The 18266-nt window shown below is 38.4% G+C and overlaps 1 protein-coding gene across 11 annotated transcripts in view; it reads left to right on the forward strand.

Annotated features, from left to right (window-relative positions):
• The window catches only part of RABGAP1L (RAB GTPase activating protein 1 like), a 762235-nt gene that overhangs the window by 157389 nt on the left and 586580 nt on the right, over positions 1–18266 (forward strand). For 10 of the 11 annotated variants that reach the window (XM_023247520.2, XM_023247522.2, XM_023247521.2 and 7 more), the window contains one exon: positions 13930–14071. In XM_023247520.2, the coding sequence (XP_023103288.1) occupies positions 13930–14071 (142 nt within the window). Of the gene's footprint in view, positions 1–3189; positions 3214–13929; positions 14072–18266 lie in introns of those variants that run through there. The other variant, XM_045049369.1, reaches the window with a different exon arrangement.

An 18266-nucleotide genomic window follows, 5' to 3' on the forward strand; every position in this document is an offset into this window, starting at 1 on the left:
GCCTTAACAACCAACCTCTCCATTGGCAAAATGGACACTAGAGTTTCCTAGAAAGAGGTTCAGGAGGGTACATGCAAAAGAATGGGCAGAGTGTGTGATTATGGGTGGGGGTCAGTATGTGTTCAGCTCAAGATTGTGGGCAGGGAAGGAGACTGGAGTGTGATCTAGGCATTGGGTTGCTATTAAGGCTTTTCTGTTCTGGAGGTTGGAATGTTCTAGTCATTGCAAAATGTTTTTGTCAGTGCCTCCAGAAAGTGTGATAAGAAATAAATACAATGGATTTTAGTTAGATCGTGAGTTGAGTCTTCTTGTCTATTTCTGGCTTAAACTCTTCAGGTCTATAGTAGGGCAAGAGGGCTCCCTGAAGTAAGTATAAACCATAGTTACAATATTTGGATCTGAGTTTTTTCTGGTAGATGGAATAAGTTAAGATTATAGGTATAGATGGGTAAAGCTTTCTGTTAATATTTGTGGAGAAGATTCTTAAGATTTGTGTTTGTCCTTGGCAAGTCAGCTTTTAAATGGCTTTTCCTTTTGGTTTTTACTTGATAAGAATTACCTCCCTGCAATTTACATTTTGAAGAGATTGGCTAAATAAAGGGTTCTCGGTGAAGACTGTTAGAACACTGAACGTTTATATTTTAAATGCACAGGGAAAAAAATGTAACCATTTTTTAGGAGGACTTTCATTTCCTTAAGACCAGAAATTTTACAATATTTATAAGCCTTTTGAGATAAATAGGGAAGGTTTTGGGATTGGTGAAAAGGATTGGTGGTCTTTGAATTGCTTCTGGAACCACACCTCTGTTCTATGAAGACTAGTTTTATAAAGAAAGGACAGCTGTTTCTAATTTCTTATAGAATTTGGTTGCTGCCTATATAATATCACAGGAATGACAAACCCATCCACCTATGAGAAGGCCTTTTTTCCCCTTGGGTACATTTAGCATAGGGAAGAAGGCCTAAAAAATTTCTCTTTAGGCCCCAGATACCAACTTTGCAATTTGGCCAAATTTCTAATTATATTTAATAAGCCTTTTACAAACATCTTGTGAGGTTTTCTCTGGAACAAACAGTAACGATTTCTGGAAGTATCAGACCACCTCATGGACCCAAGGGACATGCTCTAAGAGGGTGTTAAAGGTACTATTTTTATAGGAACGAGAGCCACTCCCCAAGATAGCCAAGGAAGAAACTGACCACCTGCATGTCCTGGGCAGGGAAAAATTCCAAGCCATGTTAATGGGATGTAGAGTGAGACGGTCAGGAAGGAAATAGTTATTCCTAAGAGTGAGATTATTAATAAAAAAGGATGGGATAACGTGAATTTTTACTTTCCTCTCTTGACTGGGCCCAGTAGGGAATCTCTTAAACAAAAAACAACAAACTCTTGAGGATTCTCCCTTGGTTTAAGAAATTGTTTTTATTGTGAAGCTCCATCTTTGACCAAGAAATGGAAGATATCTGAGGAGGATCACCTGTAACCTCAGGTGATTTTATTTTATTGAAAAACAATTTTTTAATATTGATTCATTTTTGAGAGACAGAGTGCGAATGGGGGAGCAGAGAGAGAGATTGGGAGACAGAATCTGAAGCAGGCTCCAGGCTCCGGGCGGTCAGCACAGAGCCTGATGCGGGGCTCACACCCATGAACCGCGAGATCATGACCTGAGCTGAAGTTGGCTGCTTAACTGACTGAGCCACCCAGGCGCCCCCAGGTGATTTTATTTTAAAAAGTAACCGTCTCTTTAGTTCAGACAGAAAATTAGTAGACACTGAGTACTCAGGTAAAAAAGGCCAGAACAGTTTTGTCTTAGGTACCTCTTGTGTTTTAAATTTTTTATTAGCCTTTTGTAATCTTTAATGAGACAAATTTGGAATCTTGAAGCCTGTTGGAAGCTTCTTCATACCAATTAACATAGGTGTCCCATTCTGTTTAATTTGGCAACTCTTATTTTCAACTGTACTTTTTAAAATGAGAAATCGTGTCTAATTGGAGTATTCTCCATGATGGGCACTGTAAATTCTAGGTTGTTTTTAATGAAAATGTTTTCATCTTGCTAGATATCTGCAACTTCTGGGGCTGTAGTTCTTAGGCATAAAATAAGCAGGTATGCTTGACTCTTTAGAGTTTCTCAGAGCCAAACTAATACTAAAAGTTGTGTGCTGTGGGGTTGGGGATTTGTTGCACAGAAGTTTTCTGGAGGTTGTTACATGACCTAGTGTTAATCCAATCGATCTGTGATCAACTGATCCTACCACAGGAGTCTTCTTAAAGTGGTGAGTACTCTAATAACCTTTAAATGCTTGACCTGTACCCACCGATTTTTGTGGCCTTTTGCCTCCAGTATCGCACTAGCAACAACCTTTATTTACACAAAACGACAAACAAACATGTACCTTAATATGGTAGCTGTACTGTGTCTTGGCCACAGGAAGGCCCTGTGCACACCACTGACAATTCCTGTGGAGCCCTGCTGCAGTCTTCTCCCCAGGGAATTGTGGTCTGAAGGGTTGGGGTCTTGGTTCTGGGCAGATCCTTCTGCCAGCTTATTCGGGCCCTGGGCAAAATTGGCATCTCTACTGGGCTCTAGGCAGAACTGCCAGCTCAGTTGGGCTTTGGCCATAACTGTCTGCTGGCTCAAGCTGACCTCCTAAAGGAAAGCCAGTCAGATTAGGAGCTTGAGTGCAGACAAAAAGGCAGAGCTCAGACTAGAGTTTGCTTACCCATAGCCCTCGAAAATGATGAGGAAGACAGTGAACTCACAGTGATTGCAGGTACCATACCCGTGTTTCTCATTATCCTTGAAAGCTGTTGGAATTTTACTTCAGATCCTACCACTGCCACCAAATCTGTTAAATAGTAAAATTCAACCAAGCAAATATGAAGATCTCAAATGTAAACAATTCATGAATTGGGCAGCACCCAATCTAGCAAGTTGAGTGCTCCAAAGAGTTGTATGAAATGGAAGAGTTTTATAGAAGGAGGGTGGGGCAAGAAAGTCATTAGCAAAGGAAAAGGATTGGTCCAGATGAGGCTGCTTTCTAGGGGAAAAGCAAGGTTTTTTTTTTTTTTAATCATGCAGGTTACCTTAACTTTCTTTGTGGGGTAGAGAGGACCCAGGTGGCTCACTCACTGGTATGGATTGAAAAATTTCACTGGTATGGATTAACCAGTCAAGGCTACATTTCTGGAGAAGTTTGAAACTGCAGGTATTTATGTATTAAGTACTGGTTTGGGAACTTGGTCTAAATGACACCGTTTTGGGCCTTTGGTTTTTGTTTTAACAGTTTAAAAACCCAAAAGGAAAATTTTCTTTTGAAGATGCATGTTGATTTAAACCTATTTAAGTCAAAGTGTAATAAATTAGTATAACCAAGAGTAAGTTTGTGAGGTAATGTATAGTAACTAACTTACTGTGGAAATTATTTCACGATATATCATATGTAGTATATCAAATCATTATGTTGTACACCTTAAACTTATACAATGTTGTATGTCAATTATAGCTCAGTAAAACTGGAAAAAAGTAAGCATAACTGAAAAAGAAGAATAACTGTTCTAATTGCAGAAAGATGAAAATTAACAAGGTTTGGAGTACTTTGAGTGGTTGTGGGAAAATAAAAATCTGTAGAAGGCAAATGGTTTACTAACTTAACACTTTTGTTTAGAACTGACTTTCTTTACCTTCAGTTGTATAGAATCAAATAGAAGCTGCTTGCAAGTTGCAAATATGTTTTTTCCACATTATTATATATATCTGTAGCGTAGTGAGCTTATCTGATTGTTATATGATTTTTTAAACATAGACATTTTTGTTAAAACAAGAGTTCTTATAGGCAGTGCTTCACAATTTAGCTTTTCATCAGAATCAGTTGTGGCTCTACAAAAACCCCCATTCCCAGACCCTATCCTAAAGATTCTGAATACAGATATGAGCATATCGTCCTTTGCATTTGATGATAGCGTACCATTAAGCACAATTAGAGTTTATTTGCATAACTGTGATGAATCTTTGTAACGTGTGTTAGTCAACCACATTTATTGAGCAGCTACCCTGTATTTATATGTTTCAAAGTGCTGTAATTAATTCTAACTTGAGCCAGATAATTTATTTTATAAATACAGACAGATTGATTTTTAGTTATCTAAAAATATGTGAATATTGGAAATAAATGTATTTTTTATTAAAAAAATCTCATTTTTAATGTTTAGGTCTACATGAGATTATAGTAGTAGAGAAAATTATGTTTATATAGGAAACTAAGTGCAGATGAAATATTTTACCACTGTTGTAACACTTATCCACAACAACAAAGTTGAGTAGTTGTGACTGAGACCATATGGCTTGCAAAGCTTAAAATATTTCCTATCTAGCTTTTTATAGAAAAAGTTTGTCAACTCCTGACATGGACTTACATTGTTTGTAAATAAGAACAGTTTTACTTCTTCTTTTCCAATCTGTGTGCCTATTCTTTCTTTTTCTTGCTTTATTGCACTAGCTAAGACTTCCATGTGATGTTGAATGGGAATGTTGACAGTGTATGTCCTTGTCGTGTTCTCACTCTCAGAAGGAAAGCATTCAGTCTTTTACCATTAAGTGTGATGTTGGTTGTAGGTTTATCATAGATACTGTTTATCAGGTTGAGAAAATTCCCTTGTATTCCTGGTTTACTTAAAGTCTTTAACATGAATGAATGAATGAATGAATGCTGAATTTTCTCAAATGCCTTTATCAGTTTATCATTTGGTCTTTCTTCTTTAGTCTGAAAACAGGGTGGATTATGTTGATTTCTGTCAATGTTGAACTACTGTTGCATTTCCCAGATAAACCCCCACTGGTTGTGTGGGTATATGACATATATCCATATGTATAAACTAGGTTGCCGGATTTATTTGCTAATATTTGACTGAGGATTTTTTTTTGTCTGTTTTTATGAGGGATATTGGTCTTTTTTTTTTTTTCTTCTTGTAATACCTTCTTTAGTTTTGGTATCAGAGAAATGGCCGTGTACAGTGAGTTGGGAATCCCTTTTTTATATTTCCTTAAAGAATTTTTTTTTATAGCATTGGTATTATATCTTTGTTAAAATTTTTTAAATGTTTATCCATTTTTTGAGAGACAGAGACAGAGCGTGAATGGAGGAGGGGCAGAGAGAGAGGGTGACACAGAATCTGAAGCAGGCTCCAGGCTCTGAACTGACAGCACAGAGCCTCAAGTGGGGCTCAAACTCAGGGGCTGTGGGATCATGACCTGAACTGAAGTTGGATGCGCAACTGACTAAGCCACCCAGGTGCTCTAATTTTGACTCAATTTTTGGGAAAGGAGTAAGGTCTGTGTCTGTATTTCTTATATTCTGGCATGGATGTCCAGTGTTTCTGTACCAATTGTTAAAAAGGCTGTCTTTTCTACATTGTATTGCTTTTGCTCCTTTGTTAAAGATTGTCCGACTATATATGTATGAGTCTATTTCTGTGCTCTCTATTTTGTTCTGTTGATCTATTTATCTGTTCTTTTGCCAGTAACACACTATCTTGATTACTTTCTCTCTCTCTTTTTTTTTTTTTTTATGAATTTATTGTCAAATTGGTTTCCGTACAACACCCGGTGCTCATCCCAACAGGTGCCCTCCTCAATGCCCATCACCCACCCTCCCCTCCCTTACACCCCCATCAACCCTCAGTTTATTCTCAGTTTTTAAGAGTCTCTTATGCTTTGGCTCTCTCCCTAACCTCTTTTTTTTTTTTTTTTTCTTCCCCTTCCACATGGACTTCTGTTAAGTTTCTCAGGATCCACATAAGAGTGAAAACATATGGTATCTGTCTTTCTCTGTATGACTTATTTCACTTAGCCTAACACTCTCCCGTTCCATCCACATTGCTATAAAAGGCCATATTTCATTCTTTCTGATTGCCAGGTTGTATTCCATTGTGTATATACCACAATTTCTTTATCCATTCGTCAGTTGATGGACATTTAGGCTCTTTCCATAATTTGGCTATTGTTGAAAGTGCTGCTATAAACATTGAGGTCCAAGTGCCCCTATGCATCAGCATTCCTGTATCCCTTGGGTAAATTCCTAGCAGTGCTATTGCTGGGTCATAGGGTAGATCTATTTTTAATTTTTTGAGGAACCTCCACACTGTTTTCCAGAGTGGCTGCATTCCCAAGAGGGTTTGCATTCCCAAGTTTGCATTCCCAAGAGGGTTCCCGTTTCTCCACATCCTCTCCAGCATCTATAGTCTCCTGATTTGTTCATTTTGGCCACTCTGACTGGCATGAGGTGATATCTGAGTGTGGTTTTGATTTGTATTTCCCTGATGAGGAGTGACGTTGAACATCTTTTTATGTGCCTGTTGGCCATCTGGATGTCTTCTTTAGAGAAGTGTCTATTCATGTTTTCTGCCCATATCTTCACTGGGTTCTTTGTTTTTCGGGTGTGGAGTTTGGTGAGTTCTTTTTTTTTTTTTTTTTATGAAATTTATTGACAAATTGGTTTCCATACAACACCCAGTGCTCATCCCAAAAGGTGCCCTCCTCAATACCCATTACCCACCCTCTCCTCCCTCCCACCCCCCATCAACCCTCAGTTTGTTCTCAGTTTTTAAGAGTCTCTTATGCTTTGGCTCTCTCCCACTCTAACCTGTTTTTTTTCTTTCCTTCCCCTCCCCCATGGGTTCTTGTTAAGTTTCTCAGGGTCCACATAAGAGTGAAACCATATGGTATCTGTCTTTCTCTGTATGGCTTATTTCACTTAGCATCACACTCTCCAGTTCCATCCACGTTGCTACAAAAGGCCATATTTCATTTTTTCTCATTGCCACGTAATATTCCATTGTGTATATAAACCACAATTTCTTTATCCATTCATCAGTTGATGGACATTTAGGCTCTTTCCATAATTTGGCTATTGTTGAGAGTGCTGCTATGAACATTGGGGTACACGTGGCCCTATGCATCAGTACTCCTGTATCCCTTGGATAAATCCCTAGCAGTGCTATTGCTGGGTCATAGGGTAGGTCTATTTTTAATTTTCTGAGGAACCTCCACACTGCTTTCCAGAGCGGCTGCACCAATTTGCATTCCCACCAACAGTGCAAGAGGGTTCCCGTTTCTCCACATCCTCTCCAGCATCTGTAGTCTCCTGATTTGTTCATTTTGGCCACTCTGACTGGCGTGAGGTGATACCTGAGTGTGGTTTTGATTTGTATTTCCCTAATAAGGAGCGACGCTGAACATCTTCTCATGTGCCTGTTGGCCATCCAGATGTCTTCTTTAGAGAAGTGTCTATTCATGTTTTCTGCCCATTTCTTCACTGGGTTATTTGTTTTTCGGGTGTGGAGTTTGGTGAGCTCTTTATAGATTTTGGATACTAGCCCTTTGTCCGATATGTCATTTGCGAATATCTTTTCCCATTCCGTTGGTTGCCTTTTAGTTTTGTTGGTTGTTTCCTTTGCTGTGCAGAAGCTTTTTATCTTCATCAGGTCCCAATAGTTCATTTTTGCTTTTAATTCCCTTGCCTTTGGGGATGTATCAAGTAAGAATTGCTGTGGCTGAGGTCAGAGAGGTCTTTTCCTGCTTTTTCCTCTAGGGTTTTGATGGTTTCCTGTCTCACATTCAGGTCCTTTATCCATTTTGAGTTTATTTTTGTGAATGGTGTAAGAAAGTGGTCTAGTTTCATCTTTCTGCATGTTGCTGTCCAGTTCTCCCAGCACCATTTGTTAAAGAGTCTGTCTTTTTTCCATTGGATATTCTTTCTTGCTTTGTCAAAGACTGAGTTGGCCATACTTTTGTGGGTCTAGTTCTGGGGTTTCTATTCTATTCCATCGGTCTATGTGTCTGTTTTTGTGCCAATACCATGCCGTCTTGATGATTACAGCTTTGTAGTAGAGGCTAAAGTCTGGGATTGTGATGCCTCCTGCTTTGGTCTTCTTCTTCAAAATTACTTTGGCTATCTGGGGCCTTTTGTGGTTCCATATGAATTTTAGGATTGCTTGTTCTAGTTTCGAGAAGAATGCTGGTGCAATTTTGATTGGGATTGCATTGAATGTGTAGATAGCCTTGGGTAGTGTTGACATTTTGACAATATTTATTCTTCCAATCCATGAGCACGGAATGTTTTCCCATTTCTTTATATCTTCTTCAGTTTCCTTCATAAGCTTTCTATAGTTTTCAGCATACAGATCTTTTACATCTTTGGTTAGATTTATTCCTAGCTATTTTATGCTTCTTGGTGCAATTGTGAATGGGATCAGTTTCTTTATTTGTCTTTCTGTTGCTTCATTATTAGTGTATAAGAATGCAACTGATTTCTGTACATTGATTTTGTATCCTGCAACTTTGCTGAATTCATGTATCAGTTCTAGCAGACTTTTGGTGGAGTCTGACGGGTTTTCCATGTATAATATCATGTCATCTGCAAAAAGTGAAAGCTTAACTTCATCTTTGCCAATTTTGATGTCTTTGATTTCCTTTTGTTGTCTGATTGCTGATGCTAGCACTTCCAACACTATGTTAAACAACAGCAGTGAGCGTGGACTTCCTTGTCACGTTCCTGATCTGAGGGAGAAAGCTCTCAGTTTTCCCCCAATGAAGTTGATATTAGCTATGGGCTTTTTATGTATGGCTTTTATGATGTTTAAGTATGTTCCTTCTATGCTGACTTTTTCAAGGGTTTTAATTAAGAAAGGATGCTGAATTTTGTCAAAGGCCTTTTCTGCATCGATGGACAGGATCATATGGTTCTTATCTTTTCTTTTATTAATGTGATGTATCACATTGATTTGCGAATGTTGAACCAGCCCTGCATCCCAGGAATGAATCCCACTTGATCATGGTGAATAATTCTTTTTGTATGCTGTTGAATTCGATTTGCTAGTATCTTATTGAGAATTTTTGCATCCATATTCATCAGGGATATTGGCCTGTAGTTCTCTTTTTTTACTGGGTCTCTGTCTGGTTTAGGAATCAAAGTAATACTGGCTTCATAGAATGAGTCTGGAAGTTTTCCTTCCCTTTCTATTTTTTGGAACAGCTTGAGAAGGATAGGTATTATCTCTGCTTTAAACGTCTGGTAGAATTCCCCAGGGAAGCCATCTGGTCCTGGTCTCTTATTTGTTGGGAGATTTTTGATAACTGATTCAATTTCTTTGCTGGTTATGGGTCTGTTCAAGCTTTCTATTTCCTCCTGTTTGAGTTTTGGAAGTGTGTGGGTGTTTAGGAATTTGTCCATTTCTTCCAGGTTGTCCAGTTTGTTGGCATATAATTTTTCATAGTATTCCCTGATAATTGGTTGTATCTCTGAGGGATTGGTTGTAATAATTCCATTTTCATTCATGATTTTATCTATTTGGGTCATCTCCCTTTTCTTTTTGAGAAGCCTGGCTAGAGGTTTATCAATTTTGTTCATTTTTTCAAAAAACCAACTCTTGGTTTCATTGATCTGCTCTACAGTTTTTTTAGATTCTATTTTGTTTATTTGTGCTCTTATCTTTATTATTTCTCTTCTTCTGCTGGGTTTGGGGTGTCTTTGCTGTTCTGCTTGTATTTCCTTTAGGTGTGCTGTTAGATTTTGTATTTGGGATTTTTTTGTTTCTTGAGATAGGCCTGGATTGCAATGTATTTTCCTCTCAGGACTGCCTTCACTGCGTCCCAAAGCGTTTGGATTGTTGTATTTTCATTTTCGTTTGTTTCCATATATTTTTTAATTTCTTCTCTGCCTGGTTGATCCATTCATTCTTTAGTAGGGTGTTCTTTCACCTCCATGCTTTTGGAGGTTTTCCAGACTTTTTCCTGTGATTGATTTCAAGCTTCATAGCATTGTGGTCTGAAAGTGTGCATTGTATGATTTCAATTCTTGTATACTTATGAAGGGCTGTTTTGTGACCCAGTATGTGATCTGTCTTGGAGAATGTTCCATGTGCACTCGAGAAGAAAGTATATTCTGTTGCTTTGGGATGCAGAGTTCTAAATGTATCTGTCAAGTCCATCTGATCCAATGTATCATTCAGGGCCCTTGTTTCTTTATTGATCCTGTGTCTAGATGATCTATCCATTGTTGTAAGTGGAGTATTAAAGTCCCCTGCAATACCACATTCTTATTATCAATAAGGTTGCTTGTGTTTGTGATTAATTGTTTTATATATTTGGGGGCTTCTGTATTCGGTGCATAGACAGTTATAATTGTTAGCTCTTCCCAATGGATAGACCCTGTAATTATTATATAATGCCCTTCTTCATCTCTTGTTACAGCCTTTAATTTGAAGCTTAGTTTGTCTGATGTAAGTATGGCTACTCCAGCTTTCTTTTGACTTCCAGTAGCATGCTAGATAGTTCTCCATCCCCTCACTTTCAATCTGAAGGTGTCCTCAGGTCTAAAATGAGTCTCTTGTAGACAGCAAATAGATGGGTCTTTTTTTTTTTTATCCATTCTGATACCCTATGTCTTTTGGTTGGCACATTTAGTCCATTTACATTCAGTGTCATTATAGAAAGATATGGGTTTAAAGTCATTGTGATGTCCGTAGGTTTCATGCTTGTAGTGATGTCTTTGGTACTTTGTCTCTTAGGATCCCCCTTAGGATCTCTTGTAGGGCTGGTTTAGTGGTGATTAATTCCTTCAGTTTTTGTTTGTTTGGGAAGACCTTTATCTCTCCTTCTGTTCTAAATGACAGACTTGCTGGATAAAGGATTCTCGGCTGCATATTTTTTCTGTTCATCACATGGAAGATCTCCTGCCATTCCTTTCTGGTCTGCCAAGTTTCAGTAGATCGATCCATCACTGGTCTTATTGGTCTCCCTTTATATGTTAGAGTACGTTTATCCCTAGCTGCTTTCAGTATTTTCTCTTTATCCTTGTATTTTGCCAGTTTCACTATGATATGTCGTGCAGAAGATCAATTCAAGCTACGTCTGAAGGGAGTTCTCTGTGCCTCTTGGATTTCAATGCCTTTTTCCTTCTCCAGATCAGGGAAGTTCTCAGCTATGATCTCTTCAAGTATACCTTCAGCACCTCTCTCTTCCTCCTCTGGAATCTCAATTATGTGTACATTATTGTGTTTTATCGCATCACTTAGTTCTCTAATTCTCCCCTCATACTCCTGGATTTTTTTATCTCTCTTTTTCTCAGCTTTCTTTTTTTCCATAATTTTATCTTCTAATTCACCTATTCTCTCCTCTGCCTCTTGAATCCGGACTGTGGTTGCTTCCATTTTATTTTGCAACTCATTTATAGCATTTTTTTTAGCTCCTCCTGTTTCTTGGTCCCTTGATCTCTGTAGCAATAGATTTTCTGCTGTCCTCTATACTTTTTTGAAGCCCAGCGATTAATTTTATGACTATTATTTTAAATTCATTTTCTGTTATATTGTTTAAATCGTTTTTGACCCAGAATATATTGTTTAATCATTCGTTAGCTCTCGCTACTTTCTGGAGTTTCTTTTGAGGAAAATTTTTCCATTTTGTCATTTTGGATTGTCCCTGGAGTGGCGCGGAACTGCAGGGCTCTTCCTCTGTGCTGTCTGGAGTAACTTGTGTTGGTGGGCGGGGCCACAGTCAGACCTGATGTCTGCCCACAACCCACCGCTGGGGCCACAGTCAGACTGGTGTGTACCTTATCTTCCCCTCTCCCAGGGGCAGGACTCACTGTGGAGTGGTGTGGCCCCTGTCTGGGCTGCTTGCATACTGCCAGGCTTGTGGTGCTGCTTCTATGGGATCTGGCGTATTAGCCTGGGTGGATCTGCAAGGTTTACAGGGGCGGGAGAGGCAGGCTCAGCTCACTTTGCCAGTGGTTCACTTCGGGAGGGGTCCTGAGGCACCGGGAGGGAGGCAGACCTGTCGGAGGGATGGATCCACAGAAGCACAGCGTTGGGTGTTTGTGGTGCAAGCAAGATCCCTGACGGGAACTGGTTCCCTTTCGGATTTTGGCTGGGGGATGGGTGAGGGAGATGGAGCTTTCCAGTGCCTTTGTTCCCCTCCAAGTTGAGCTCTGTCCTCCGGGGCTCAACAACTCTCCCTTCCATTGTCATCTAGCCCTCCCACTCTCCAAGCAGAGCTGTTGACTTATAACATTCCGGATGTGAAGTCCTACTGGCTGTGAGAACTCACACAGTCCAGCCCCTCTGCTTTTGCAAGGCAGACTCAGGAGCTCTGCCTTGCTGAGTGGGCTGGCTGCCCCTCCACTTCCCCGGCTCCCTCCCACCAGTCCATGTAGCACACACCGCCTCTCCGCCCTTCCTACTCTCTTCCGTGGGCCTCTTGTCTATGCTTGGCTCCCGAGAGTCCGTTCTGCTAGTCTTCTGGCAGCTTTCTGGGTTATTTAGATAGATGTGGGTGGAATCTAAGTGATCAGTAGGACACAGTGAGCCCAGCGTCCTCCTAGGCCGCCATCATCTTCCTAACTTTGATTACTTTCTCTTTATAGTAAGTCAAGTAGTGTCCCCAGATTTTGTTCTTCAGTATTGTATTGATTATTCTGGGTCTTTTGCCTCTTTCTGTACACTTTAGAATTAGTTTTCGACGTCCACAGGGCATCTTTCTGGGATTTGGATTGGGATTGCATTGAATCTGTAGATCAAGTTGGGAGGAACTGACAACAACATTGAGTCTTCCTATACACAATCATGGACTATCTCTCCGTTTCTTTAGTTCTTCCTTGATATCTTACATCACAGTTTCCTACCTTTTCCTCATATACATCTTGTATATAAATGTATATATATAAATGTGTATATATACATATGTATATAAATGTGTATATATACATATGTATATAAATGTGTATTTATATATATAAATACATAAATATATATAAATGTATATATAAAAATGTGTATGAATGTAAATTCTGCCTTTGTTATATGTAGTGGTCTGTAAATGTTAGATCGTGTTGTTGATGTTCAATTCTATAACCTTGATGTATTTTTGTCTACTTCTTTTTATTGTGAGAGGAATGTGAAGTCTCTAATTGTAAATGTGGGTTTGTCCATCTCCTTTCATTTCCATCAATTCTTTTTTTTTTTAAGATTTTATTTATTCAAGTAATCTCCACAAACAGTGTGGGGCTCGAATTTATAATCCCAATATCAAGAGTTGCACACTCTTCCAACTGAGAGTTGGAGTGCCCCCATCCCATCTTTATATATTTGAGACCCAGTTGTTAGGTGAATTTACTTATAAGATGCTTTGGTGTTCTTGTTAAATTGATTCTTTTAACATTGGTCAATCACCTTCTTTATTCCTAGTGACTTTTTTCTTGTGTGGTAGTCTATCTTATATTGATATGGTCTCTTCTGTTTTCTTCTTAGTGTTTTCATGGTATATCTTCTTCCCCAATTTTAACTTATCTACATTACATTTAAATTTTTTCTTTTTTTTTTTAGATAGAATGCAATTGTGTCAATTGTCAATCTGACAGTCTTTGTCTTTTAATTCGTATGTTTAGGCCATTTATGTTTAACATAGTTATAGATATATTTGGATTTAGGTCTACCATTTTATTATTTTCTGTTTTTCATTTCTTTCTCTTTCACCATTTATAAGGTAAAAACTATCTACTTCCCTGAATTACTTGATGGATGTAACTGATACCCCTTTATCTCAGTGTGAGCCAGTCAGTCCTAGAAATCCAGCATTACTTACCTATCTGCCCTAGAGTCTGTGGTATTTTAGGATTTCTTTTGTTAAATGGAAAATTTCTCCCAATATGGTTATTAGGTTTCATTGGTTAAAATAATACTGGAAGAATAATGCATTTAGAATATCATGTGGAGAACAACACACTTGAAAAATTTGTACTTCAGTCTTGGTGTAGATCAAACATGACATGCTCTTCCTAATTTCAGGTCTTTTTGATGAACCATTGAATTACTATCTTTCAGTCTTTCCTTCAAATTTCTAATATTGAAACACATGTTTATATCTTTCTCAGTATGAGGGAAAAGGCCATACCAATGCTGGAGATGCAATATATGAGGTAGTAAGTCTGCAGCGACAGTCTGAGAAGGAGGAACCGGTCACTCCCACTAGTGGAGGGGGTCCCATGTCACCACAGGAGGATGAAGCAGAAGAGGGTAAGAAGTGAAACTTATTCAGTTGTCTTTATATATATAGTTGCTTTATTTATAACCCTCACAGGGGTGTGTGTGTGTGTGTGTGTGTGTGTGTGTGTGTGTGTGTGTCAGAGAGGGGGGGGATGGAGAGAAAGAATGCTGATTTTTCCTAGTTTTTGCTACTCTTAGGCTAGATTCTGCTAGATGCAGAAGAGATTTTGATTCTTCAGTTTCTTGGCTGCAGAGTCCCTGGCTCCACTTACGTAACTATTTAAATTGACAGCCTCACTTTGCTATTTTGCTTCCTATTTCGTTTCAAATATTTAAAAAAAAATTTTTTTAATGTTTATTTATTTTTGAGAGATACAGAGACAGAATGCGAGTGGGTTAGGGGCAGAGAGAGGGGGAGCCACAGAATTGGAAGCAGAACTCCAGGCTCTGAGTCGTCAGCACAGAGCCTGACGCGGGGCTTGAACTCACGAGCCATGAGATCATGATCTGAGGCGAAGTCGGACGCTCAACTGACTGAACCACCCAGGCACCCCTCATTTCAAATATTTTTAAAGTGTTTAATGAGAAGTTTCAACTTCTCTCAAGTGTTTTTAGAATTTTAGTGATATGTCATGTCCTATACTCATTTGATATTATTTAATTCTGACTTGTTTTTTGTTGTTGCCTTATCATTTTACCACTCACTTATTTGAAATAGCATGATATCTGCTCTGTTTACTACATGGATGCTGCTGAGAGATGCTGACCAACCCCATAAGAGTCACACTTCATTTGGCTCTGTGCTCAGTCCTCTTTTTATAGAAATTAGAACTAAATGGCAGATCTTTACTTTAAACCCTTAAATTATCTGCTTACAAGCCACCTGGGTGGCTTAGTGAGTTAAGCATCCGACCCTTGATTTCTGCTCAGGTCGTGATCTCATGGTTCGAAAGATCGAGCCCTGTGTTGGGCTCTGTGTTGACAGCACAGAGCCTGCTTGAGATTCTCTCTCTATCACTCTCTGCTCCTCCCCTGCTTGTGTGCACGCGAGTGTGTGTGCACACTCTGTATCTCTCTCTGTCAAAATACATAAATGGACATTTAAAAAATTATCTGCTTACAGGGTAGGATTTGTTAAAAATAATTTCTGAATTGATATCACCTTTGCAAAAAGCATCTTAGAATTTCTTAGTCTTTCTATGAAACTACTACTTGCCATACAAATACTAGTTATTTTTGGTTAATATGTATTGAGTGTTTATTACATGTAAACATTATTCTAAGTGTTTAATAAAACTTTATGAAGGTATAATTTGCATGCAATAGAATGTACCCAGTTTATTTTTTTTAATATTTTATTTTTAATCTCTACACCCAACATGGTACTTGAATTTGCAACCCCAAGATCAAGTCACTTGCCCTACTGACCAAGCTAGCCAGGTGCCCCCAATATACCCATTTTAATTGTATAGTTCATTGAATTTTGGCAGATGGGTACATCTGTATAACCATCACCAGAACCATAATATAAAATATTTCTATTACCCCCAGATTTCCTTCACACTCCTTCACAAGTCATCCTTTTTCCTCACCTGTGGTTTCTGGCAACCACCAATCTGTTTTCTGTCCTCCTGTTTTGCCTTTTCTACATCTTCATGTAAAAGGAATCTTAATGTAGTCTATGGTATTTAGCCTCTTTCACATAGCAAATCTTTTGAGATTTATCTGTTGTATCAGTAGTTGGTTCCTTTTTGTTGCTGACTGGTAATTTATTGTAAACATATGCCACAATTTCTTTATCACATCACCAGTTAATGAGCCTTTGGGTTGTTTGTAGCTATTGGCTGTTAGGAATAAAGTTGCTCTGGATGTTTGAGTACAAGTCTTTGCTGAGTATATGCTTTCATTTTTCTTGGGTGAATAGCTAGGAGTAGACTTTTGGTAGGAGAAGTCTTATGGTAAGGGTGTATTTAACTTTATAAGAAACCACTAGGCTGTTTTTCAAAGTAGCTGTATCATCCATCCTTAGCAGCATGTGAGTTAGTTGTTCCATATCCTTATCTACATTTGGCATTGTCAATATTTAAAATTTTAGCTGTTCTAGTGGGAGTATAGTGGTATCTTGTGATATTAATTTGAATTTTCCCAACTGACTCATCATGTTGTTCATTTTTTCATATGATATTTGCCATTTGTATATCTTCTTGGTCCAAAAGTCTGTTCAGATCTGGTGCCCATTTTTAAATTGGGTTGTTTGTTTTCTGATTGATTTTTAAGATTTCATTTCTCTATCTCTGTTTATATAGATAAAAGTCCTTCATTAGATAGGTTTTACAAATATTTTGTCCCATTCTGTAGTTTGCCTTTTCATTTTGTGAATAGTGTCTTTTGGAGAGCAAGAGTTTGTTTTATGAAGTCTAACTTGTCAGTTTTTTTCCTTAATGATTTGTCTGTGATCCATTTAAATTTTTATGCTGGATGTAGTTTAGAGTTCTTTTTTTGGGGGGGGGGAGGTTAAAAAACAAAACCACTTATTATCTCTTATGGTTTCTGAAGGTCAGGAATTAGGGAGTGGCTTGTGTGGGCAGTTCTGGCTAAGAGTTTCTTATGAAGAGTTAAGTGTTGTCTGGGGCTGTAATCATCTGAAGACTTAACAGGGTGGGGCAGAAAGGGGCTAATTCATACAATTACCAAAATGATGCTGGTGGTTAGCAAGCAACTTTGCTTCCTCTCCATGTAGGCCTCCCCACAAGGGCTGCTTGGGTGTCCTTTCGGGATAATGGCTCCCCAGACAGCAGTCCAGGAGACCAAAGTGGAAACTGCAGTGCCTTTTATATCCTAGCATTGAAGTCATGCAACATCACTTTCACAGTATTCTCTTGATCACAGAGTTCAGCCCTTACTTCCATTGTGTGACTCCACTATATTCTAGACAAGACTCCCAGGAACATTGTTGTGGTCATCTCCTTCCCAGCCAACACAAAGAGGTAAAGACCAGAGATCATTTGCCGGAGAATTTTGGGCCAGACATAGAAACACATTCATTTCTGGTAAACAAAAACCACAGGACTGTTTGGGAATGTAATTGAGTTATGTTACTCAAGAAGAAGAACAGTTGTGACAAGCATCTACCAGAAAGGAATTTGAACTTAAGATTTCAGGTAATGTCTTATAAAAATGCCATTCCCTTTAGAAATAAAAAATATATGGAACTAGAATTGGGAGAGAACAAAAATAATAGAATGACTGTTGCTACTCCATAGGAATACATTATATAATTTAAATAAAAATCCTTCTATCCACTAATCTAAAAGAAGGACAACTAACATGGATTAAGTATCTGCTTTGTAGCACATAATGTATTAGATATTTAATAGATCTAGTTTCATATTTTCTCATATTAGACCTAGAAATAAAGTAAGTATCATCTTTATATAGCATATGAGGAAATTGACTAAAAAAATTGAGGTAAATAATTTGGGATCAAAGAACTAACAATAATATACAGAATCTGAACTTATGGTAGTGTCACTCTAAAGTCAATGAATTTTCATGACATACAAAATCAAGGTATTCTTCTTTAAACCACTGAATTGATATAACTCTCATTTGCTTAAAAGGTAGTATTTCTCATATTACAGACAAGATATTTTAGCTCTTACGTATTTTAGATCATATTCCACATCTGTCTAATGTCATACACCTTGGCTAGAAGAACATAATGCAACATAATATGAAAATATAATGTGAGACTCTATCTTCCAAATAGCATTGTTTTATGTGAAAGCATTTTTGAAGAGTGCTTTCAGCATACAGATAGTGCATTAAAAAAGAACCTTAGATATAGAATATTTCAGTTATGTCAGCCAGAAGCCAAACATACCTCTTTAAAGGATGGGTTGTAGAAAAACTGATCGGAAGCCAAAATATTCTCTTCAACAGAAATCTTTGAGACACACAAGCACTCCTTTAGTTTATTTTCCATGCATTTTTTATTAAAAACATTTTTTAATATTTATTTATTTTTGAGAGAGACAGAGAGTGCTGGTGGGGGAGGGGGAGAGAGAGGGAGACCCAGAATCTGAAGCAGTCTCCAGGCTCTGAGCCGTCAGCACAGAGCCCGACGTGGGGCTCAAATTCGTGAACTGCGAGATCATGACCTGAGCCGAAGTCGAACACTCAACCGACTAAGCCACCCAGGTGCCCCTATTTTCCATGCGTTTTG

This window comes from Felis catus, chromosome F1, assembly GCF_018350175.1.
Source record: "Felis catus isolate Fca126 chromosome F1, F.catus_Fca126_mat1.0, whole genome shotgun sequence".
Classification (NCBI taxonomy): domain Eukaryota; kingdom Metazoa; phylum Chordata; class Mammalia; order Carnivora; family Felidae; genus Felis; species Felis catus.